The 27063-nt window shown below is 36.6% G+C and overlaps 1 protein-coding gene across 3 annotated transcripts in view; it reads left to right on the forward strand.

Moving 5' to 3' along the window:
* Window positions 1-9416, forward strand: part of PHKA2 (phosphorylase kinase regulatory subunit alpha 2) — a 103294-nt gene extending 93878 nt beyond the window's left edge. For all 3 annotated transcript variants that reach the window (XM_074299867.1, XM_074299868.1, XM_074299869.1), the window contains 4 exons: window positions 3559-3732; window positions 7081-7134; window positions 8256-8456; window positions 9039-9416. In XM_074299867.1, the coding sequence (XP_074155968.1) occupies window positions 3559-3732; window positions 7081-7134; window positions 8256-8456; window positions 9039-9209 (600 nt within the window). In that variant the 3' untranslated portion in view covers window positions 9210-9416. The remainder of the gene's footprint in view (window positions 1-3558; window positions 3733-7080; window positions 7135-8255; window positions 8457-9038) is intronic.
* Window positions 9417-27063: the final 17647 nt, after the last annotated feature.

Here is a 27063-nt window from a genome sequence, read left to right on the forward strand (position 1 = left end):
CTTTCTGATACTTGAAAAAGACTTTTAGGGGCTTTGGAGAAGTACTGTGACAGGTAAGTAGTGTAGAAGCTGACAGAATCCCACATACAGCCTGTGACTTTGTGGAGGCAGACATGAAATCTTTAAAAGTTCTAGAATGGAAACTTATTTCCAATTTTTAAAAAAGAAAAAACATTTAACTTCTGGCATTTCCTGAAATGTAATTCTATTCCTCATTGGACAGATTCCTCTCTCCATCACATCCCTATTATCTCCATGTCTGAATAGAGCATAATCTTCTTGAAGGCAGAGCCAATTTTTCTTTTGTCTTTGTATCCCTAGTGATTAGCACATTTGATCCAGACCTTTCATTCCATTAACAAATGAAATTCCCAGCCTTAGAAATTTCCTCCACCAAAGCAAGTTAGCAACTGTTTTGTAAGGTCATAGTAATCTAAGCATTAAGATTAATTGACTTTACCCTGTTCACACAGCTAAATTCTTGAGTCTAGCCCTTTGTCCAATAAGTTTTGGTTGAACTGAATAGGATTAATTTTAGAGTACTTTGTTATGGTGTAATCATAGGTTATTTCCACCAGTCTGATTAAAATTTGTTCTTATTTTCTCACTTTGACATGAGGTCTGAGATTAGAAAAAGGAAAGAGAAATAGTGCTTTTGGCTTTGCTTTTCTGGATTTAAACTAGATATAGAACCATCAGCTGAGGCATTGATGACCACAGCAGTAATTTCTTTTACTCATGCCTAATTGTTGCCTCATTTAAAGAGTCTTAATAAGACAAACCAAACAAACAAAACTTATTACTTAAAAATAAGACCCCATGAAGTAAAAACAGATATGCAGAGAAAATTCTACCTTAATTTCTGATAGTGCATCAAAAAGTTAAAGTATGTTAGAAATTTATAAAATGAAATATGTTTTAGAACTGAAAGTGGAAGAAAATACTAGAGTTAGAAAAGCTGTAAAAATCTTTAAATATAAGTCCCCTTCTGCAGTTTGGAGGTCAGAGATTTATATATAATCCTCTGAAGAGGAGCCTTTTATGAGCCTTCTCCTAAGGAGGATATCTTCATATTCAATTCTTTTCTTTTTCTCCAAACCACCCATACAAGTTCAGAGGTATAACCAATGCCCAATTTGCTTCCTCATTCTGTAATTGAATAGCCCACCGAGGGCAAGTCAATTCAACTAGCATTAATTAAGCACCACCTCAGTGCTAAACGTGGGGCTAGTTGCTGGAAATATAAAGACAAAAATGAAAAGAGTCACATCCCTCAAGGAGTTTTTAATCTATTGGAAGATAGGATGGAATGCCCTTGAACACTTACTAAGAGATTTTTCTATATTAATTTTAAAGAAGTGCTGTTAATATGGGGATAGGAACTTAACAATAACCAAACCTTTAATCATAGGAAAATTATTTTCTCTGAAAGAAATAAACTTACTTTTAGGAAAAAGAAAGAGGGCAAAAACAGTTCTCCTCCTCCCTGCATCATAGGAACATGTATTCCTGGTACAGAGACAGGGGGAAATTAAATGGAATCAAGAACAAATATGAGGATAAACATCTTCTGGTACAAAGGACAAAAAATGGGAGGAGGACTATATTAGGATGACTATGAGGTTAGAAAGATTTAAAAGCAGTGTAGGTTTCATGTGTCCATCTTTCCTTCTTAGAAGAATCATTTTCCCTTTTATTACCTGTTGAACTCTTGATGGGACCATCTGACTTAGGGGGCAAATAAGTGACTTTTCAGTGTAGTAATTGATTTTGTAGAACTGGTAAAGTATGGTATTTTTGCTTCTTGTAAATAAATATCCAGTGTTATTCTCAACTTTCTGGTTAATATATTTAATCTACAAACCTGAAAATAAAAGGTTGTATAGGCTTAAAATCACCTAAAAGGAATATTTTTCAGGCAATAATATGGTCTACAGATATCATTCTTGCAACCATCATGATGTCTGAAAATATAATTCTCTTAAAAGTAGTCTTGATCTGAAGTAATATATTCCTTCTAAGTTTGGAACCATTTGGAAACTATAGCAATTATTCATATCAGGAAAAGGTTACAAAATAATAAATGGCTGAACTTTTAAACGTGGAGTCAGGAAGATATGGATAAGATACTGAATGTGAATATCATTAACTATGGTGACCCTGGGCCAACCACTCACCTACTCTTGAGGCTAAAATGTAAGTGTCTGCTTCCAAGGACTGTTATGTGTCTCAGATGCAGTCGTGTGTTATATAAATGTCAGATATTCATACCTTTAAGAGTAGCTTATTAAACAGTACCTAATTCAATAGAATTAAATGCAGCTTCCAAATATAACCTAAGTACAACCAGGAAGTTCAATTGAAGAAATACTTAAGTGCCTGTTATAAGTAAAATGCAGTTCTAAATACTAGTGATACAAAGATCCTCTTCTCCAAGAGCTAATAATGCAAAAGGCATGTGCACAAGTATTTGTTACACAAAGAGATCCGAGAATAGGGTTGTTAGAACTGAGGGAAAAGAAATCACTGTCCTTTTCGAAGGGGAGAGATCAGGAGAGTGGAATCTTAATTGAGCTTTAAAAATAAAGGACTGGAGGGAGGAATTAAAGGAAATCTATTCTAGGAATGGGAACTTGATTTGAACAAAGACATGGAAATAAGAAAGGGCTAGACAAGAATGGGGAGAAAAGAGTACTTCGTTTTTGTAAAATATGGAGTGCATGTGAAAAACTCTGTTTTACAAAAATGAAGCATTCTTCTGTAAAGGAGAATAGTAAGGATTAAGAAGGTAAGTTGGAGACAGATTGTGGAAAACAAGCCAAAAAAAAAAAAAAATGGATTTATTTGAGTGCTGTTGGAGAGCTGAAGGTTTTTTGAGTAGAAATGGCTTGGCTAAGCAAAAGAACTCTAGGAGATGATTATGAACCACTACATAGAATTCCCAGTCCCTCTAATTTTATCCGCCTGCATTTTGGATTTCCTTCACAGGCTAATTGTATACTATTTCAGAGTCCGATTCTTTTTGTACAGCAAAACAACTGTTTGGACATATATACATATATTCTGTTTAATTTATACTCTAACATATTTAACATGTATTGGTCAACCTGCCATCTGCGGGGGGAGGGGAAGGAGGGGGAAAATTAGAATAAAAGGTTTGGCAATTGTCAATGTTATAAAATTACCCATGCATATATCTGGTAAATAAAAACTATTAAAATATAAAAAGAAAATTTTTTTAAAAAAAGAAAAGAAAATATGACAGAACATTTAGGAAAAAAAAAGAAATGAATTGGCTAGTAAAATATTAATAATATTTTAAATTCTGGGAAGAATCTTCATCCTGCTACTTTGAATCATTAATAGAAACAGCCTTTAAGATGGGGGGGAAAATCCAAACACAATGACCTTCGTCAGATACTCAGTCAAGAAAGCACACTTAATTAAGTCAGTGTTGTAATAATTATTAAATGCTGCCATTTTTAATACAGGAATTGACTTAATTTGCAATGTGCCATGATTCTTAGACTGTCTGAAGACTACTTATCTTTCCTGCAGAGATGCAGTACTCCTTCTTCACCCACTGGGACAGTGTCATCTTCTGACTCTGGTGGTCATCATCTCAGCTGGGGAGAGCGCCAAGGGCAATGGCTACGTAGGAGAAGGTTGGATGGTGCCATTAACAGAGTTCCAGTGGGGTTCTACCAAAAAGTATGGAAGATTCTTCAGAAGGTGAGCAGAACATAAAGGAAAAATAAGTTGACCTTCATGAAGGACAGACTAGGTTGTATTCTGATAGGATTAGGGAATGAGGTGAGTCCTGAGCTGAAAGCTCCCAGAACATGCCCTCAGATATTGTGTGGCAAAGAGGGGTGACCTTGGAATTTGGAAAGAATTATGCTTTAAAAATACCAACTTTCGGGTCAGCTAGGTGGCTCAGTGGTTAGAGCACCAGCCCAGAAGTCAGGAGGACCTGAGTTCAAATATGGTCTCAGATAATTAACACTTCCTGGCTGTTTGACCCTAAGCAAGTCATTTAATCCCAATTGCCTCAGCAAAAAAAGAAAAAAAAGAAAGAAAGAGAGAGAGAAATACCAGCTTCTGTGACTGTGGAAAAATCAGAATCACAGGACCTTAAAGGCCCTCAAGTTCTACCTGTCCTTGACTGAGTATTCTGTCTATTCCACCTTGGAGTATTTGACGATCCTGCAACTGCCACGTTACATATATACTCAGTTAATTTGTGCTTAATCAGTAAACATTTATTAAAATAACACCCGAGGGGCATCTTGGTTTCTCAGTGAATAAAGCATCAAGAAGACCTGAGTTCAAAATCTGACTTCAGACACTTGACCTTAATAGATACTTGAACCTGGGCAAATCATTTTAACCCTATTTGCCTCAGAAGCAAGCAAACAAACTAGCACTTAGTCACTGTGCTAAGCTTGAAATATAAAAAATACAGCAAAAGATAGTTCCTATTTTCAAGGAGCTTACAGCTTAAGAGGAGAGACAATAAGGAAACAAAGAATGCATAAAAAGCTACATATGAGATGAATAAGAAATAACTAAAATAGTATAACCTCTGTATCCCCTGAAAATTTGATAAACATGCCATAAGCATGAATAATAGGCATAAATCAACATTTCATAAATCAACAATGAACCAGGCACAATGGAGCTGCATATATAAAGAATAAGACAATGCTCATTCCAAGGGAGCTTATATTTTATTAGGGGTGAAAACAAGTATAAATGTATTTATATTAATCTCTGCCCTGCTTTTTAAAATCAAGTTAACATTTGTCCTCCTCCAGGTCTACATTATCTTTCCCATTCTTTATGACAGATAACTGAAAGCTCTGCAAATACATCAACCAGTTCTTTGGGTGCCCTTTGATGTTTATCTGAGCCAGATGTCTTGGAATGTATTAAGACAGGAGATCTTTTAGCATCTCTTTAACTTTTCTTGTGTTTTCACTTCTTCTGAACAATTTTTATTTTGACTTTGGTGGAGTAAACATAAGCAAAATAAGTTAAATAGTTTTGTTCCTTTTCCATTATGTATTGTGATCCTATCTACCCTCAAATGAGATCAGTAGTGATCTCAGCTTTGTGAATCTGAAAGCATTATTTTAAGTATTATTATTATATTATTAAAAGCCTGAGTAGTCATCTTTTCCTTTCCCTGATCTGTTAGTTCCCTGATTGTGTTAGCATTTTCTTTTCATTCTTTGCCTTTAGCATTCATTGACAATGTTGACTGATTTGAGCTTTAGTCTCAGAAGCTTTTAGTCTTTTCCTGACATTTTATATTCTCTATTTTCTGCTCTTTACTTCTATCATATATGTGATTGTGATATGATTTAATCTGATTTGTCTTTTTCAATAGCTTTCCTCTTTTTTTCAGCTTTGGAATTTTTGTTTGTATCTTCAGACTCTCAACCTCTTTGGGCCTCAGTGGTCTTATTTTTAAAATGAGGTCATAATATGTAGAATACCTCTTTCACAAGGTTTGGGACCAAAATGGCTTAATGTATATAAAGTACTATGTTAAACTTTAAGCACTTCATAAATATAAACTTGTCCCAGAAACTTAGTACAAGTATAAACTTGATAAGTATACTATCCTACCTTTAAGTACAAGTTTTACCAAATAATTTTTAATCATTCATTCTGGACATAGATGATAAAGAAGGCATATGAGAAGAAAAGAAAGTTTTGTTTTTCTTTTTAGTAAATTGTTTTTAGAACATTTCTAAATGGTGTGTTAGGAAGTTTATTGTGAGCCATTTCTGATGTTCCTTTAAATCTGAGCAGCCAAATTGTCTGATCACCCTTAGCTCTGCTATGGGCTTAAAATAGTTTCTCTATAGAACAATAAGAGAAAGTGAATAGAAGGATCTCATTCCATAGCTCTTCTCACTGTACTTCAGATTGCTATAAAAGTTTGGTGTTTTTTACTGCTAAAAGGAAGACATGTGTCTTCTTTAGCTTTCGTAGTGTAAAATTCTTAAATCTACCAGGAACTAACTGTATAACACTTATTTTTCCCCTATTTTTTTTCCATTTCACAATAGAAGTTAAAAAAAAAAAAACAGCAATAGCATGCCAGGATTTTCACAGCCTATGAGGGCTAATTTTTTTTATAGTGAAGTCCAAGATCTCTGCCCACTTCCCAAAATTAGACTCTTGCCACCCATATAAGAGAGTAGCCCTGCTTTTAAAAAAAAAAAAAAAAACCCTCTGCTCTTGAAGATAGAGAATAGAGATTGGAACTTTGATTCTCTGGCTGTAGAGAACTCCCAGATGGGGAAAGATATCCCTCACTTTTTTGTGTATGTTCTGGGGGACTCAGAGGTGGACATATGATCAGCAAAGTGTTCCTACAGTCCCAGCTCCCAACAAAGTATGATAGCCATTATAACTGATTTCAGGAATTTAAGATTGAAGCCTAAGAAAGAGTAGGATCATTGTACCCTTAGAGCAACCTGTCTATGTTTCCTTAAATAATGAACATTTCCATCTGGATTTTCACTGGCTTGGTAAAAGATTCTTTCTATCCTTAAGAAGCAACTTTTTGTTAATTCAAGGCTTGATATTTATATACACAGCATCTGTGCACCTACCAGTTCTTTGTGAGATTCGTGCTCATTTCTAAAATCTTGAAAATAGATGATTACAAATGCATCACCATCACATCACAGACCAGAGTGATGAAAATCTCCCTTTGAATGGCACCAAGGGGAGCCATTCAGGCCTGTCAGTCATCTGTTGTTAAGTTAGATTGTGAGCTTCCATAAAAAAAACAATCACCTGCTCCTTGGAGGACATATGTTCTTGTGAGAAATGAAAGATGCCTGTTGGTCCACTGAGAACTGTTCCATCAAGATGATAGCTGTAGATAGTGAGAACATTCCTCCCTTAAAAATCCTCTTCTGTACTTCACACATCTTGCAAGTTTTATAGGTAATTAAAAAAAAAAAAGTGAGTATGGTGCAATGTGTGTGTGTTTGTGTGCTAACATGCTGTAAACTTTATACCAAAATTAGGTGTTTTTTGTTTTTTTTTTTCCTCTAGTGCCATGGTCTATCTATCGATGGCTATGTTCTCCCATCTTCAACCACAAGAGAGGTAAAGTCACAAAAGTGATAATTTTCCTGCAATATTTTATCATAGTTTGTTTTTTATGTGATTAGTACTTCCTTTCACTTTTTAAAAGTTGGCTTTGTTTTTTTCAAACACCCTTGCAAGTAATTTTGTATAGTCTTTCTTTCACATTTATCATCCTCACCTTTTCTTTAATCATTCCCAGCTCTTTTTTTTTCCTCCCAACCCTCCATAACCTCAACTCAAGAAGACTTAAACATCTCTAACAATATAGAGAAGATTATGCTCCCCTAAACATATTCAAGTGAAAGCTAATGTAGAAGAAAAGCCAGAATTGTATCCTTAGTCTTTCTCTTGTTTCTCTTGTCAATACACTAGCCAGAACCAGAAGAAAATCCTCTCCTGATATTTCCTTCTTAACTGACTACCATCACCTATTTTGGCTTTGCATTTTTGAGACCAGACCTGCTCTTTCTGGATGTGTATTCCCTGTTTTCTAATATATATTAGTGTTCCCTAGATTGGTTTGCATAAATTAAAACATTAAATTGAGAAAAGAGAAACCTTGTTCCTCCTTCCAATCTGCACGTTGGTATTTAGCAGACGTCAGTCAGAATCACTTTTTTTTAATGCCATCTCAGCTAGTTTAATCCAGTTAAGAGCTAGAACATGCTGTGGAAGTGGGGAAATAGAAGTAAGACTAACAGAATTATAAAAAGACAAGTCATTCCATTGCCTGGAGAACATATCTTAAAAGTTTTTAAGTATCATAATATATCCAAATATACTTGAGGGGAAAATGTAATCAATTCTTTTCCTGATTTTGTCATTTACTCATAGAATCAGAAAAGTTCTGGAAGGGGTTTAAATCCTGTGGTTTTATCCCAGTGTCCTCAGGCTGATGAATATTTATACCATCCAGGATGGCTTATTTCTATATGAGATTTCACGTAATTTAAGTATGCTTTTTCTAATTGTTCTAAACAGGTCAGCTACTGTACAGTGAACCACCACAGCAAGCCAACATGTTATTTCCTAGATAGTAGAGCTTGAGAATGTGCATCTTAGAACGTGATATTTTGTCCACATGAGCCTGACAAGGTGTTTTCTCCTTTTGTCCCTCGGCTCTCCCTCATCTCTGGCAGATGACCCCTCAGGAGATCAAGTTTGCTGTCCATGTGGAATCTGTGTTGAACCGCGTACCTCAGCCAGAGTACAGACAACTGCTGGTTGAAGCTATCCTTGTCCTTACTCTCCTGTCAGACACAGAGTTAAATAGCATCGGAGGCATCATCCACATAGACCAAATAGTGCAGATGGCCAATGAATTCTTCCTAAAGGAACAGGTTTGTGGATTGGTGCCCTAAAGGAAACTAATGTAATGTAGAATTTGAAAGTTAGTTCTCTCCCAAGAGAGAATCCTGCCTCTTCTAAGAGGAGAACATGCTCATTATAATAAAGATGATTTTCCTAAGGTAGAAAATTGATTGTGTGACTTAGAAAATTGCATTTCTGCCATTTTATGAAATAAATTGCTTAAATGTACAAGCAAATATACATAGCAAGTTTAAAAATAATAAAATATTGAATATTAAGAGACAAGATAACAGTGGAAAAGAAGAAAAAAATATACTTGTTTATGGGGAGATTTTTTTAATCCATAAGGTAAGTATTGTAAAAATATGTAAAAACCTATTGAAGTTTTCTGAATGTTTCTGAATTCAAGGCAGTTTTGGTATTCCTAATATCTGTATTGGAATTATTTCCCCTATTTAAAAAGAAAATAACATAAATAGCAGTGTGATCTTCCTTCTAGCTTCTGGCCTTTTCAAACCTATGGAATTAAGTAGAAAATTAAACGTTAATGTTTGCTTATATCATTCATCTTTTTTCCATCTCATCACCTTTTTTTTCTCTCTCTCTCACAGACATCCCTGGGAGTCATGGACACCCTGGAACAAGACCCAGCAACAGGAATTTGCCATTTTTTCTATGATAGTGCCCCAAGTGGAGCCTATGGAACCATGACTTACCTGACCAAAGCAGTTGCTACTTACTTGCAGGAATCACTTCCCAATACAGGATGCCAAATGCAATGAGACATCTCCCACAAAGTTAACATGCTTCCAGATATGCCTTGGCCTCACCTTTGAAAGACACTTCTTTTGTTGGTTCTTTGGATCTCTCTGTGCTGCTTTCAGATAATAATCCATCAGAAAACATTAGCCCAAAAGACATCGGAATCTGACCTTGTAACATACATAACCCCATGTGTGTAAGAGTCCCATAAAAAATTGTGAGAACTATGTGTTCCCTGAGTCACTCTATAGTGTCATTTTTAAAGTTAATTTTTCTAGTGTACATCTCAGAATATCTGTCCTCACCAATTTAGAGAGGGAATTCGAAATGTCTTAAAAAGTAAATGAGAATCTAGCCTAAACAGCTTCTCTAGAATAGGCACAGAAATGGATTCTGTAACTTCATTCAAAAGATGGAAAAGACCTATATCCAAGCTATATCTATGGGGCCTATGGCCAGGTGAGGGAAAAAAAATTGAACATTCAAGGTTCAGTATTATCTATGCAAGCCTATCTTGTTATGAAATTTGGGTTTTGTGTGTGGTTTGGCTTCTTCCTTAGCCTCTGGTTATTTTATTATAGGGACCTTCATGTAATCCAACTGTCATATTTTCAGAGTTCAGTATAATTTGTCTATTGCCAAAAATTAAGAAATTTGGTTCCTGTAATTGGGAGAGTGGTGTAATTCTCATCTTGTTAGTCTTTCATTTTCTCAAAAATGCTTCATTTTCTTACCCTTGGGGAAAACAGGAAGGTTAAATAAAGATCAAATCTTTGGAGAAAAGGTGAACATGCATAATTCACTTAAAAAGACTGGATAAAAAGCTTTTTGGAAACACCCACTCACCCTAGGAATCATATATGCAGCTATCTTTCTCAAAATACTTTCTTCCACCTTGTCTGCTCAGAGACAAAAGTGGAATATCCTGGCCTTCTCTTTGCAACCATGTTAGAACATTCTGGCAAAGCAGTGGATTTCTTCCTTGCCCTTTTGAGGGAGCCTGGGGTATAATTGAGTATGACTCATTGGATGCACATGAAAATTAGTGGTGTGTTCCCAAGGAAAAACAATACCTCACCTTATAAATAGTACTGGGCAAGAAACTTGAAAACTTCTCAAGGATTTGCTTTCATCCTAATGTTAATTAGATAAAAACCTTGTCATAAATAATGATTTAGAGAAACAGAGGCAATTTGAAATAGGAACCATCAAATACTGTCAGAGAATAAGCAATAAAATGATTGTGGAACAACACTACAATTTCTAAGGACCTCTTTAAACCTAACATTCTCCAAGTCTCATCCAGCAAGTGAAAGATAGTTTTGAAGAGAGAGGGAAGGAGGGCTGTAATAATCTGAATCCCTTAAACTTTCAGTGTCCCTTAAGTAATTTTCCAAGAGCAATTGTCAAATCTGTCTAGGTGGAGGGAGTTGCCACTCAGGAAGTGCTTATTTTATTGAAATCTGGAGAAAGAAAGAGTTTTAGGAAAACTTTCTGCTTCTGGAGTGGAAGAGCACTTGGAGTGGTTTGAGTACTGCTGCTTCTAGGGAATAGGGAGAGTTGCCAGCCTTGTGGGGATGCACTATTGGCCCTTATTTTGTGAGAACCAAAAATAGTGCTCAGAAGTGCACCAACAAAATCAGAAGAGCTGAATTTGAGGCCTATTTCTACCATCAGTCAATTCTATGAACTTTTGGCAGGGTTTCTTTTTTTCTTCTGTAAAGTAGGTAATACAGGTGATTTCTAAGATCCTTTCATGTTCTAAAAGATTCTATAATAATTCCCTGTGGTTATAAATGAAAAAAATCTACTATCCAATGTGTTAATGATAGTTTACTTAAAGCCTCCTTAGTTTCTAATTATCTATTGCATTTTTAGTTCACCAAAAGAAGAAAAATCCATGTTATATATACACTTATTTTTAGTTGGTGGTTCATGGATACTATTTACAGAAATAAATCTTTCTCATTGCCTTTTTCATTTTTTCAGAACCTTGATATTTTTTAACTGAAGCCTCAAGTTTCAATGCTGAAATTAGCTTCATAGAGAAAGGTTCTCCAGAATTTTTGCTGATTCTGATATATACTTTTCCCTTCTTTGGAAAAAGTCAGGTTTGACTTGGATCTTGGCAGAGACCAAGAATAGTTTAAGGTAAAGTCTTAAGTCTTAACAATAGCTAATATTTATATAATGCTTACTCAATGCAGGACACTGTGCTAAGCACTTTATAAATATCTAATTTAATCTTCACAACAACCCTGGGAGGTAAATGTCATTATTATCATTTTGCAGATGAGGAAACCAAGGCAAACCAGTGATGTAACTTGCCTAAAGTTACATAACTAAAAAGTGTCTGAAGCTGGATTTTAATTTGTCTTCCTCCAGATCTGGCATTCATTTCCTCATGATCAGAAAATGGACACACCTAACATTTCACCCATCTTTCCTTGATTTTGCAGGAAAGTGCATCCTTCAACTGAGAATGTAAGTTTCTAAGAGAAATTTTCTCCTGACACTGAGGGCCTTAAGTTCCAAGGTACCCATGGTAGAGTTGGGCCCAATCTCCCCAACTCAACTATGCAGATGTGGGGCTTGTGGTGTATTGTATATTGTACTCGGCCATGGGAGAAAGAATAGTGCCATCACCCAGAACTTTCTAACAGAGTTGGTGCACATGGCTAACTCTAGAACTATGATATGACATGGAAAATATCGCAGCTTGTTGCCCATACTCCCACTGTCATCCTCATCTCATTCCCACTTCAATCTTAGATGTGACCTGCTTTCTAGGTGGGCCTTCACTCTGCTTCTTCAGGTTATCCTCCATCATTCTTCCCTTTATGTATTTTTGCCTTCCTCCATTTGGTGGAAATTATCTTAATCACTTGTATTTATATCCCAACACAGCAAAGCGTTTGGCACATAGTAAGTGTAATGGACATCTTTACCCACCTATTGTCTGTATGATATTGTCTATTGCCTTTCTATCATCTATCTGTCCACCTACCTAATCTATATGAAAAATGTTTAACAACCTTTAGTGGCAGTTGCCAGTTATTAACTTGATTCTAGTCAGATGATTCTCTGCTGACTTCAGCAATCATATGCTTCATCCAAGTTCTAAAACCAATTCTTAACTTGGCATCCATGAAACTTATATATGTTGATAATTACATTTCAGTAGTATTGATTTCCTCTGTAATCCTATGTATTTTATAAATTTTTAAAACTTTTTTCTAGGTGTGCCAGAGCTAATTTAAATCCACTTTCTGATTTTATTGTTAAATTCCCTGCCCTTATACCTTGGGGAAAAACCATATGCTACAAAAAAGGCGTTGATTCATTGTTTTGTTGTAAGATGTAAGAAATTGATGGAGAAGACGTTAATGCAGATTATTAAGTTCAGAAGTGTTTTTGTGCATACTTTTTTTTTCCCCCAGAGATCATTTGCCACCATATTCCCATCTGTAGGCTTCAGCAGACTATCAAAAGAGGCCATAAAGCAAAAAGGGATAAGAACCCCACCACAGGGAGGAAAATGCACATCATCTTCCTGGGTGACTATCTGAGTCATCCTGTTAATCTAAGAGTATAGATTTAGGATGATATAAAGGAAAGATCACTGGTTATCACTGAACATAACTTTGGGCAAATTGCTTTAACTATATTGGATCTTATTTTCCTCATACATAAAAGAACTAAAACAGAATTCAGTTCTCAGAGCTGTGATTTGTCAGTCCCTGTCTACTGGAGACCCTGCATCCTCCCTGAATATCTTCTGGGTTTCACTGAATCCTAGTCACATGATCTTATATGATGGAGCCAAATCACCCCATGAATTCTATATATTTAAATATATATATACATATATATATGCGCTATATTTAACATGGCATTTTATAATAGACTCGGTAAAAGGAACTCTTAATATACTAGTATAACTTGGCTACATGTACAGAGTTTTATTTAAACCAGACTCCAACCAGTATAGATACACTAAAGCCAGAAGTTCCAATAAAGGAATAGTTAGGCTATTTCCCCACCATGGCAACAATCATGGATGGGGCAAAAGAATAGAGTACCATACAGTTCCAAAATGTCATTCAACTCATGGTCTTTCAGGTGGATCAAAGATCATGATGGGGAAGCATCAGTGTTATCCACACTTCTATCAGCTCTCCCCCTGACAACTTCCTATTTAATTGGAGTGACCAGTTACCATCCTGGCTCATTTCTCAGCAGAGGAATAATAGAATATAGACAGACCCAACTCAAGACTGTCCCATTACTGCCTTGCCTTGTGGGTACAAGGCAAGTAAATTTTGCCCCCCCCCCCCCAAGAACCAATTATATCCCTTTTTCTACTGATCAGCAGCTAATTGGGTTGCTTCTTAACTCTTATCACAACTCTATCCCTGTCCTTAGAATTGAGGGTGTGGCAGGTACAGAATCTGAGAAAGTAAAAATGTACCCTCTTGTATGTAGCTTTCAGAGGTCAAAAACAGTCTTAGGTCCTACAAAGCACCTAGCACAATTCTGCTAATCAGTTTAGTACCTGAACAGGGTTGAAGCTGAGTAGGGGAAGAAGGCAAATATCATCTGTGTAAGATTGACTTATTGACCTTGCTCTCAAATAGAAGTTTCAAATTTAAGCTGCTGAACCAAATTGCCTACAATTGTCTCTGTTTCCAAAACATTTCCATTTCATAGACAGCTTATAGGGAAAGATAATTAATTCATTTGTTGTTTGCCTTGTTGGAACATTCTATATACACAGTCACTGTGAGGCAAGTCCTCATTTCAACTTTGGAGTACAAAAGAATACAATTCTCAGGAACAAGCCTGGTTCTAATTTAAAACAATCTCCTGCCCAGAGATGATGTGGAAAGAAGCAGACAGTCTTATTTTGTGCTGCCCCTTACAGTGCCAGCTAGGGAGATCAGCCCTAATAAGAAATTCAATCTTAAGTGTTTGATTCACTTTTTCAAAAGGTCTTTAAAATGAAATCCTGAAATAGTGTTGCATTTCCACAGGCATTCAGCTGCTGGCTTCAAACTGTGGATACAAGCTTCTAGGCTTTCTTTTTTTAGAGCCTTTTGAAGAGCTCCTATGAAGCAAAGGAAAATATATATCTGTGAATGAGGCATAGGCACAGTTAGAATGGCCCATTTCTTTTTTGGTAGTTCACCGATTCTCCATTGGGATGAAACAGAGGATACCTATTGAGCCTTATAGGGGGTAACTAGAGTTTTGGGGCTAGAATAATTTTATTAGGCTTAAGAATGGACTTCTTGCTTATGGACTACTTAAGAAAAAAGAAAGGTCAGTTTTGGACTAAATGGCACTGAAACAAATAGAGTTGAACTGGCATAATGTTCTATTTTGCAGTGATATCTCCAAGGAGCTAGTAATTGTGCTTCTTGATTCAAAAGGTCTTTTTTTTCATTGTGATTTTTTTTCCTGATTCCTTTTGACCAAATTGATGATGATAACTTGCAAATTATTCAGGTCTAGTATCCTGTTCTCTTCTGTTTATACCTAAGCCATTTTAATGGTTGTTAGCAATTCTACTCGATCAATAAGCATTTATGAAGTGCCTACTCTGTTCCAGAAGCTATAGTGGGGAACAAAGATTTTTTTATTCTATTACAAGCCCAGGTTACAACAGGAATTGTCAGTCTTTGGGGAGATGGATAGATTGAGCCCCAGCCCTGGAATCAGGAGGATCTGAGTTCAAATGTAAGTTCTTTAAGTTGAAAGGGATTTTCTTTTTTGCTTCTGAATTCTAGCACTTAGTGTCTGATACATGGTAAATGCTTAATAAGTACTTGGTGAATTAAATTGAATACAGGTTTGCTCTATTTGGGCCTAAGACAGAATATTAGACTTAGATCAGGAGAAAAAAATTTCAAAATCCTAAATAATAAAAATAATAATAATTATTATTTCTCATTATCATATATATCATATAATATATATATTATTATTATTATTATTTGGGCATTGCTTTAAAGTTTCCAAAAGGTTTGGGGTTTTTTGTTTGTTTGTTTGTTTGTTTTATGATGAATGTGCCATATAACATTTCATTTTGCAAATGAAGAAACTGGGGTTTGTCAGTTACCTGTAACTGTTGAAGAAAAATTCTAATGTGACACAAGCCACTATCCCTGACACAGGAAGATCCCAAAAGTTTGTGGCTCATCTTCAAGGCAATTTCACAATTTGCCTTGAAAGAGCAATCAGATATGCAGAATCACTTAAGTATAAGAAGTATAAGAAGAGAAGCAAGTAAGAGGTGCCTCTGTGATGAATTACAGAGTCAGTTCTCTATCATTTGAGTTCCAGTATACCTTGACAAGCAAGTTGCTCATGAATCCCCTTCCTGCAATTTGCAATTCATTCAGGCACTCTGTAATTTGTAATTCATTCAGGCTATATTCCATCTCCTTTCTCTCTTTGCCTAGTCTGTCCCCATGACTTTTTCCTCACCTCCAAATCATAATATTCCCTTATTACCATCATGATACAACTCAAATGCTAACTTGTACACAGAATATTTTTCTGATTCCTGCTGCTCTAGCTGTCTCAGATGCATTTTCTATTCTTTGTAAATTTATACAGGTACAAATTGCCCCCCCAAAAAAAGGGTTTGAAATCCTCTTGAGGACAGAGACTTTTTTTTTTGTCCTTGTATCCTTATCATCCAACACAGTACCTGACACATAGGATGTTTAATATATACTTATTAATGTATACTTAATATATACTTTTTAATTCATTTTTAATTCACTCCAGAACATTCAACATTTCATAAAAGGATAGAAAACAAAGAAATTCAAGCCAGGAATCTGGGAATTGTGCTTAAGTAAAGGACACAAAAATTAGACAAACAGCTGAACAAAGGTATAGGAATCACTTATTGATACATAGGAAAACCATGCATTTCCCCCGGTTACTTTGTTCATCTCCTAGCAGCAATTTATTCAATTGCCACCGTCCATTTCCCTGTGTAACAAAACCTGACAGCAAATCTAACGTCTCCAAAGAACAGCAGCCACAGGAAGACATTGAGAATATCTGAAGTGCTTTCTCTGCAGCCAACCCAGATAAAAGTTGTTCATTACCAAGCCATTTTTTCCTAATGCATAAATAGTATTCCTTCCACAAAATAAAAAAATAAGAAGAGCAAGAGTCTCAAGAAAGGGTCTTTTTGTCATCCCAGGCTGTTGATTACTGTCATTTCTTGCTAGATAGAAAGGCAAGCTTGGCCTCTTCTGATGACAGCAAAAGCTGTCTCTCAGTTCTATTATCTTGCCAGCTAACCTGGATAATTTCTTTTGTCTCTTCTGCTTCCTTATTGTCATACACATGTAAAAATCACGCCTCCCCACATCCTCCACCCCCTGCTGCACTTTCTTTGAAGGTGACTCTTTGCTTTGAAGTCCTCACCATCTGTTCTCTGAGTATTTACCTACAACTCATTCCCAGGAAGCCCCTTAAGTTATTTTTAAACATTTCAGTACAGAAAAAAGTGCCATTGTTTTATTTGATGAAATTCTCTCCATCTCAGGTTGTCAAAAAAGGTACATCTCACCTTGCATGGACTGAAGAATTGTCAGTATTCATGTGGCCTAATGCATGCCCACCTCAGTGTGGTATACATAGGAAAAATATCCCAACTTTTAGGATCGTCCAAATTCCCTGTTCAAAATTTTATCTTTAAGTGATTTATTTCAGCAACATTAACTCTGAAAGGAATGTTTACTTTGTAATTCTATCAAAGGCAAGTCCATTGAAAGTCAAATTCATTTTAATGGGGGGCAGAGAGATAGAGACACTTGGTTAGGCCATTGAGGGAAAATTGTGGCAAGGTCTCTGGACTAAAAAGGGGAACATGGAAGAATGGAAGGGTTTTCCACAGTATACCAAAAAAAAAAAAAAAAAAAAAAAAAAAAAAAAAATATATATATATATATATATATATATATATATGTTACCAGTGCTTATTTGGGAACCCTGGGACAGTGGCCTAATTGCTTTTAGTTGCTTTTCATGAGGACCTGAGTTCAAATTTGGCCTCAGATTTGACTTAATATTTCCTGGGTGGCCCTGGGCAAGTCACTTAACCTCAAGTGCAGGAGAAGAGGAGAAGGGAAGGGAGAAAGACATCCAGTGAATCAGGTGGGTTCAAGGTGTTCCTTGTGGAGGAGAAGGGGGAGAAAGGGATTGATGTGGTATGCCACATCAACCATGTTGCCTGGCCGTAAAAACCCAGAAAGAGACACAACTATGCATTGGTGAATCAATTCAAAAGAGCTAAAAGCACAGATAGGTATACTCTAGAAATACACACTCTAGAAAAACACAGATGCAGAGGCAACCAGTTCTTCAGAAAGCTTCAAACACAACTAGCTAAGGAGCTAGCCTTAGCAACTGAGAATGAGCTGGAGAGAAGATTCCCCAGAAGGAAAGAACTTCGTGCCACAGTACTGGAAGAAGAAGTTGCCTTGTGCTCTCAAAATCTGTATCACTACAGTCATACTCTGAGATTATGGTCAATCTTCCTATGAGAAATATTAGAGATTACATTGTATTAGAGATTACAGTGTGAATAGTGTAGCTATTGTTTTTATGATTCTGTTTTAGTAAATGCTTTTTGCATTTTGTCTACTGGCTGAGTGAGTGAGTGAGTGAGGGCTTATATAGTTTATATAGGCTTTTGTCTACTGGCTGACTTAATAAGCATACTAGTGAGGGCTTATATAGTTTTAATAGCCAGCATTTGAATCTTGAGGTACTAGTCACCCTAAAGAAGTGGCCTAGAGTGGAAGCCATATGCAGGAAGAAATGCTTCATGACATTACCTCAATGTTCTGTTTGGTAACCTGGGGTAACACATCCTTAGAGGTTACCCAACCCTGTATCTTCAATGAGAGTTCAGAATCTAAACACACCACCCATCACTGAGCGAGAAATTCAATAGTCTCTCCTCAGACAATCCTCATAAAGCATTATCTGAATGGCAATATTGCCCAGTAATAATCAAACTGGATACCTTTCATCTTGGAGTATTCTTGAATTATTAGGAAACTGTCAAACATGGAAAGGGAATCTAAGAGACAACCCATTTGATTCTCTTGCTATTCCATACGATAGCAGCTGAAATTTATTAAACTTATTTTGGACTCCCTGAGTGACAGCACTTCTGAGAAAAGATACAATCGATCAGCATATCTTTCCTTCCAAGTCTGTAGCCCATGAAATGGGCTTCACCCTTGAAAGGGTGAATAATGTCTTCCAGCTGTCACCAAGGATCAATCCTTTCTCTTCTCTGTCTTTGTCTGTTTCTCTGTCTGTCTTTTTCTCTCTGTGTCTTATTCTATGTGTGCCTATCTCTCTGTTTCTGTCCCTCATATCTTTTTCCTCTTTCTCCCTTCTTGCCTTTCCCTCCCTTACTTCTTCCTCCTTCCCTCCCTCTCTCTCTCTCTCTCTCTCTCTCTCTCTCTCTCTCTCTCTCTCTCTCTCTCTCTCTCTCTCTGAATCTGTGTCTGTCTCTCTCCCTTTGTCGTCTCTATTTCCTTCCTTTCTCTCTGTCTCTGTCGCTCACTCACAACATTTTCTTCATGTGTCCCCACTTTATTTAACCTTATTTCACATCACTTTCCTCCATATATTCTCTTACCTGTGTGACCTGTATGACAGACATGTTATGTGACAAGTCACATAAATTTCTCTGAAACCTGGTTTTCTTAAGTGAAAGGGTTGGGCTAGATAATCTCTAAGGTTACATTAATTCTATGGTCCCACCTTTCCATTCTTGCTCTTCTCTTGTTCAGTTAAGTTTTGATTTGGGGCCAGGTTTATGATTTTGTTGGCATAAGAAATGTCCTTTGAATAAATTCTGTTTACCAGTACAAACTGATCTTCACCTAAAATTGTATTGTACAATCTTAAGAGAACTTAGAGAAAATAGATGGAAAATTTCATCTAAATTCTCTATTTTCATAGTGAGTCCTTAATAAGTCCTGGTTGAAGTATATAATGATCTCCTGGTCTTGCTCATTTCACTCAGCATCAGTTCATGTAAGTCTCTCCAGGTCTTTCTGAAATCATCCTGCTGGTCATTTCTTACAGAACAATAATATTTCATAATATTCATATACCACACTTTATTCATCCAATCTCCAATTGATGGGCATCCATGTAGTTTCCAGTTTCTGGCCACCACAAAGAGGGCTGCCACAAACATTCTTGCACATACAGGTCAGGGAAGTTTAATATTAAGTCATGGACTTAGGTATTGCAAACTAATTAGCTGGAACTGCATTTTCTAAAGGAATTTGCCCATAGAAAAAAATTGGATCTGAGATTTATTGAGATAAAAGGAAGAGGTGTTAATAAGGGGCATCTGGGGTGGGGGTGGCAGTGTATGAAGTAGCATTCAGTGCTTTATGAGTGCCTATAAGAATAAAGGTGAGTTATTTGAAGAAGGCAGGAGTGTTTGTGAATCTCTAAAGGTTCTGGGTTTCACTTTTTTGCAAGTTGCTAAGAGTCTGCTTTCATGTGTCTCTAAATAGATATGTTGCAGTGGAGTTTGAGATTTGACACATTTCAACCTTTTTCTTTTTATATTAAAAAAAAAAATCCAATGATATGCAATGAGTCACCAACCACCAGAAGGAAGGAAGACATCTCCTGGATGGCAGCGGTCAGGCATCACAGATTGCTAGACACATGTGAAGCTTCAAAGACTAATGGACAATGTGGTGCAGACCAAATGGGAAAAAATAGTTACATCAGAGCCTCAAGCAGAGTGACTATAATGTCATCTGTTATGTAAGATATTTGAAAGGCCAGAAGAACAGTGACAAGCTGTGTATTTGAGCTTCTGAGTTTTGTTCTTTGTTTTTATCTCATTTTCACATCTGTTCTCTTACTTCATCCTTACAAATATAATATAAAATTTATAAATTAAGGCACCACCTTTCACCCCACTCTACCCATCATGAGATGAGAAATGGTATTAATATTTCCATTTTTACTGTGAGAAAACTGTGTCCAACTCTCCATTACCCCATTTGGGGTTTTCTTGGCAAAGATACTGAACTGAATCACCATTTCCTTTTCCAAGTTCATTTGACAAATGAGGAAATTGCGGCATTAAGTGACTTGTCCAGGATCACAACTAGTAAGTGTCTGATATTTGAACTTATGACAATTACTGATTCTGGATGTAGCATTATGGCACCTCTTAGCTGATTGCTGAGACAGAAAGTTGTATGGGTTCATATAAGATCCTGAAATTTAGAACTGAAAAGTACTAAAGCTCATAGGATCATAGATTTAGAACTAAAAGAGACTCTAGAACCCAAAAAACTCAGGTTTTCTAACTCCAAGTCCACTGTTTTTTCTCCTCTATTGCTAAGAAGATGAAGAAACTGAGAACCAAAGAAATAAAGCAATTATACCAAAATCATGCAAGTAAATCCCAGAAGAATTGAGATTTGAACTCTGATCCTTTTGAGTCCAAACCTAGGTAGTAAGTGCTTTTTTTACTATATGAAAATTATAGCAAAGTATGAGACAGATAATTTCCTATACATACAAAAAATTAGGAAACACAAAATACTAACTTTGCTGAACAGAAAGGCAGAAGGGAATGTTGATTTATTAAGATATTGACAGGGAGAAGAACAAGAAAGGCAATATCATAAGTGGTGCAGTGGATAGAGCACCAGCCCTGATGGCTTGAGTTCAAATCTGACCTCAAACACTAACTGGGTCAGGACATTAAAAGAGAACTGTGGCACAACATTCCACACACTCTCTCTCTTCTGAATATTCAAATCATTGAATTACCTTCCTCTAGAAGGTCTTAGCACCACAATTTTGACCAATCCTATGTAAAGTAAATAATCCAAATAAAAACCAAAATAAAGCTAGAACAATGCAAGGACTTATGGCAAGGACAAATCTCTCCCTGATAACCCAAGTTAATCAGCAGGACACAATACTCCTTAATGCAATCACGTCAGGTCCTCTGCAGTTGGGGAGCATATGGACAGTTCACTGTGAGTTAGGTCTGTGGTCATTTATGACAGCCTCTTCTTATAGAGCAGCAGGGCTCAAGACAGTCATGCTGCCCATTCAGAGGGGCAACCCACTCCAGGGGACAAGGGTGAGGCTTGGAGTAGCTCCACCTGTCCCTGCCCAGAGGAACAGACAGGACTGCAGAAAGAATCAGATTTCTGAGCAGATTATGCAGTTAGGCCAAAGCAGGCAAACCCCAAACTTTTAAAGACCTGATACCAAAATGCAAGGTCCTTTTAAGTATGCTGAAATACTCATTAAGGACATGGGGTAACAGGAGTGGAGAAACAGATCAGAGAGATTGTCAGTCCCCGGATGGGTTTCTGATTGATTTCCCATTCTGCCAGGGCAATTCCAACAGAATAAAGGATTTCTAAGTTAAAGCATAACCAGCAAATCAGTCCAGTAAATTTAAGCAAAGAGTAAAAGACTGTTTAAAAGACTTCCAATTAAATTTGAACTAGTTAAGCATAATATGCAATAGAAATAAACTGCAATGTTTCCCAGTAAGATCAGGAGTGAAACAAGGTTGCCCACTATCACCATTACTATTCAATATAGTACTAGAAACGCTAGCCTCGGCAATAAGAGCCGAGAAAGAGATTCAAGGAATTAGAGTAGGAAATGAGAAAATCAAACTATCACTCTTTGCAGATGACATGATGGTATACTTAGAGAACCCCAAAGACTCTGCTAAAAAGCTATTAGAAATAATTCAGAATTTTAGCAAAGTGGCAGGATACAAAATAAATCCACATAAATCCTCAGCATATTTATATATCACCAACAAAATGCAACAGCAAGAGATACTAAGAGAAATTCCATTCCAAACAAATGTTGAGAGTATAAAATATTTGGGAATCCATCTACCAAAGAATAGTCAGGAATTATATGAGAAAAATTACAAAACACTTGCCACAAAAATAAAGTCAGATTTAAATAATTGGAAAGACATTCAGTGCTCTTGGATAGGCCGAGCGAATATAATAAAGATGACAATGCTCCCCAAACTAATCTATTTATTTAGTGCTATACCAATCAGACTCCCAAGAAACTATTTCAATGACCTAGAAAAAATAACAACAAAATTCATATGGAAGAATAAAAAGTCAAGAATTGCAAGGGAACTAATGAAAAAAAAGTCAGAGGAAGGTGGTCTAAGTGTACCTGATCTAAAGCTATATTATATAGCAGCAGTCACCAAAACCATTTGGCATTGCCTAAGAAATAGACCGGTCGGTCGATCAGTGGAACAGATTAGATACAAAGGACAAAAAAGGGTACATCTATAGCAATCTAATCTTTGACAAACCCAAAGATACCAACATTAGGGATAAAAATTCATCATTTGAAAAAAACTGTTGGGAAAACTGGAAATTAGTATGGCAGAAATTGGATATGGATCCACACTTAACACCATAGACCAAGATAAGATCAAAATGGGTCCATGATTTAGGCATAAAGAATGAGATCATAAATAGATTAGAGGAACAGAGGATAGTTTACCTCTCAGACCTATGGAAGAGGAAGGAATTTATGACCAGAGGAGAATTAGAGATCATTATTGATCACAAAATAGAAGATTTCGATTACATCAAACTAAAAAGTTTCTGTACAAACAATACTAATGCAAACAAGATTAGAAGGGAAGTAACAAATTGGGAAAATATTTTTAAAGTAAAGGCTCTGACAAAGGTCTCATTTCCAAAATATATAGAGAACTGACCCTAATTTATAAGAAATCAAACCATTCTCCAATTGATAAATGGTCAAAGGATATGAACAGACAATTCTCAGATCATGAAATTGAAACTATTTCCACTCATATGAAAGAGTGTTCCAAATCACTACTGATCAGAGAAATGCAAATTAAGACAACTCTGAGATACCACTACACACCTGTCAGATTGGCTAAGATGACAGGAACAAATAATGATGAATGTTGGAGGGGATGTGGGAAAACTGGGACACTGATACATTGTTGGTGGAGTTGCGAAAGAATCCAGCCATTCTGGAGAGCAATTTGGAACTATGCCCAAAAAGTTATCGGGCTGTGCATATCCTTTGACCCAGCATTGCTGCTACTGGGATTATATCCCAAAGAAATACTAAAGAGCGGAAAGGGACCTGCATGTGCCAAAATGTTTGTGGCAGCTCTTTTTGTTGTGGCTAGAAACTGGAAGATGAATGGATGTCCATCAATTGGAGAATGGTTGGGTAAATTATGGTATATGAAGGTTATGGAATATTATTGCTCTGTAAGAAATGACCAGCAGGAGGAATACAGAGAGGCTTGGAGAGACTTAAATCAACTGATGCTGAGTGAAATGAGCAGAACCAGAAGATTACTGTACACTTCAACAACAATACTGTATGAGGATGTATTCTGATGGAAGTGGATATCTTCAACATAAAGAAGATCCAACTCACTTCCAGTTGATCAATGATGGACAGAAACAACTACACCCGGAGAAGGAACACTGGGAAGTGAATGTAAATTGTTAGCACTACTGTCTATCTACCCAGGTTACTTATACCTTTGGAAGCTAATACTTAATGTGCAACAAGAAAATGGGATTTACACACATATATTGTATCTAGGTTATATTGTAACACATGTAAAATGTATGGGATTGCCTGTCCCTCGGGGGGAGGGAGTGGAGGGAGGGGGGGTAATTTGGAAAAATGAATACAAGGGATAATATTATAAATAAAAAAAATAAAAAAAATAAATTTGAACTAGTAAGATATGGGGTAGGGCAGAACTGCCTAAGAAAATACACCAGTTTCCCCAGTTTCCTATGTCTTCCTCCCTTTTTTTTTCTCATGAAAAGGAATTATCAAGTAACCATCCCACATATAAATTATATGCATATACATATACATAACAGACTAAAAATCCCTCAAACATAACATCAATAGTTACACAAATTTAACAATTTCCATCCCAAGTCTTAAACATAGTAATACAGTTAAAATTCTAACAATTCAGCCACTTTCTTACACCCTCATATCAGTCCACATTACATCAGGAGCAGGGACGATGGTTTTCTCAAAAACTACTTCCAGAAAAAAACTTGAATATACTTACTTAAGTATTTAGGGTATAATGATTACAGATAACCAGATATAACATATAACCAGATTGGAAACAGCAAGGTATGACATAATTGAATTGTATTAACAGTTTCCTATTGACCATTGCTCTGATTATAGAAATCAGTTACAGGAGGAAAAAATGCAGTGACATATTAACTACAAACCCAAGAAATTTTACCTTCAATAAAAAATCCCACTAACCCAAGTTTCGGATAAATCCTAAACTGATATTTACCATAACCTTATATTTATATGAATCAGTTTGCTCCTTTTAGCCAAGAACCAGGTGGCTACAACTTGATAGAAAATGGCTGGAACATAGTTTAGAGGGAGGAGGGAAGGAAAGGATTCCACATGGCCACCCTTCCCCCCCCCCACTCCATCTCCAAAGAGGTAAGAGGGAAGGGAGATGAAGTAACCTGCATCCAGCCTAACTAGATGCTCCATAGAAGTGGCAGAGAGCAGTTGGGGGTGGGGGGAAAGTTTAATCAACACCTTTGAAGACAAAAGATCCCTACTTCACCCAATCTTTAAAGTAGCAGAAAGCAGTGGGGGGGGGGGTGCAGGGAGGGGGAAGATTCCATAAAATCCATATGTTCAGCAGAGCTGGATTTAAAGCATAACTTATAAGTAACAAACTCTGAACCAAACTAAATACAGCTTTAAATTCAAAACAATATAAAACTGCTTTTCCTATCATATTTCAAATAATGAAACAGCATAGTTTTTCCCAATAGACTTCTCCTAAGCTCCAACTTGGGCAGAGTTGAAGCTTTCAGAAGTCACATCCTTTTTGCTACATGCTTTACTTAATTAGAGGCACATGACCCCTTTCAGGCAAGTTAACCAAACTTCTTTAACAAGCTATTGTTCTTTTAAGATCTTACACTTAAAGATAACTAAATCTAGCTTGCACAGGCAACAGTAAAATTATTTCCCACAATTTTAAAATTTCCCAAAAAAATACTCAGAACAAATCTGACATGCAAAGGCAATAATAAAATTATTTCCCAAATTTAGAATCATCCTGAAATTCCTAATCAAATGTTTTCTCCAGCTGGATTTCAGAATTATACTAAGTACAGTTGCAACATATAACCAGTTCCCAAATTTGATCATTGTTCTTAAATTTAACAGAGATCTTAAACTAACAAAACAGACAAACAAATCACGCAGAACACAGAACACACATAGACTTCGAAGTCAAAACATTTAACACAGACCAGGGGATATCTGGAAAGAATAGTCCTGAGGGAAGTTGTTGGCTCCAGTCTTCCCTCCCATAATCCAAATAGAGCCCTTTTTTTTTTAAGCCAAATGGTATCTTAAAAAAAAACATCCAGATTTATACTCTGGAATGCTCAAAGTTGTGCCAACTGGCACACAGATGTGTCTTAGACACCCAGATAGGGTCCTCTGTGTCCAGAAGACCCTACTCCCAGAATTTATGCCCGTCAGCATTTAGTAATTCTGGGAATCCAGATGCTAAGCACAGAACAGAATAGATCTTAAGACAACCAGATGGTACCCCAAAAGGTACCAAGACAGACTTACTCTTCTGTGGACAAAATGGGGGTAATTAATATTAATATTGTCTACATTTTAAAGATGAGGAAAATAAGATCACTTGCTCTGCTTGCTGTTGAGGTTAGGAAGGGGGGTCCCCAAAAGTTTGGGATTCCAGACCAGTGTCACAAGGTCTCTCAAAAGAATTTGCAAGCTTGAACCCATCCTCCTTAGCCAAGGGATTATGAAGTAGGCTTGAATTCTAAGGGAATTCAGCAGACAAACAGAAGCAAGGAGATACATTTATATACCTTTCAATCATAGATAGCTAATTCTATGGCTCATAAGTAGGAAGGGAATGGTCTCCAGAAGGAGTGGTTCTTGGTTGACCAGATTATTACTGAAGATTACCAATCAGCAATAAATTGAAGAGTGATCTTATTCACTATTGTTTCAGGAGTTTGATCAGTAGGAGTTTCCTGAGGCAAGAAACTATCTGACTGAGAAGGGGTCAGACATTGGGTGTGGGGGTTTCCTGAGGCAGATTCCAAAGCTAGAAGATTTAGGACTACTAACTTCTTGTTATAACAGAAGCCCCCCCACAAAGTCAGGGGACCCCAAACCCACCATTATATTTCCCTAAAAGCTATACCATATCATCACCACTCCATAGTAGGCAGGGAGTATCTGAGTTTGATTGAGTTTTCCCAAGTCCTCTCAATGCAGTGCTCTTTTCTCACACAACAATAGTGTGATCTTGCAGTGAAGTCAGAGAAATAGGATGATCATCTTGCTGTATGTACTTTGCTGTAGGCAAACCATCTCTGGATATTTTGTTCAGTTCTAGCTGCCATATTTTTGGTAAAGAACATTCAGAGAAACAACAAAATTTTGAAGAGACATTAGACCATGAATATGGAGACTGAAATTAGGATCATTAGTTTAGAAAAGACTGGAGGGGAAGGATAGGGGATTGGGAGGTGGTGTGTGTGTGTGTGTGTGTGTGTATGTGTTGGAGTAATGGTAATGCCATAACTGTCTTTAAACAGTTGAAGATGAATGGGACTGATTGGATAAAGTATTTTTCAGTATTGAGTCACATGATCCCTGTTCCCAGAGCTGGGAGATTAGGCTTTGGACTCTGGGTCCAAGAAGGACCCCAGAAAGTTACATGATCTC

This window comes from Sminthopsis crassicaudata, chromosome 3 (assembly GCF_048593235.1).
Source record: "Sminthopsis crassicaudata isolate SCR6 chromosome 3, ASM4859323v1, whole genome shotgun sequence".
Taxonomy (NCBI): domain Eukaryota; kingdom Metazoa; phylum Chordata; class Mammalia; order Dasyuromorphia; family Dasyuridae; genus Sminthopsis; species Sminthopsis crassicaudata.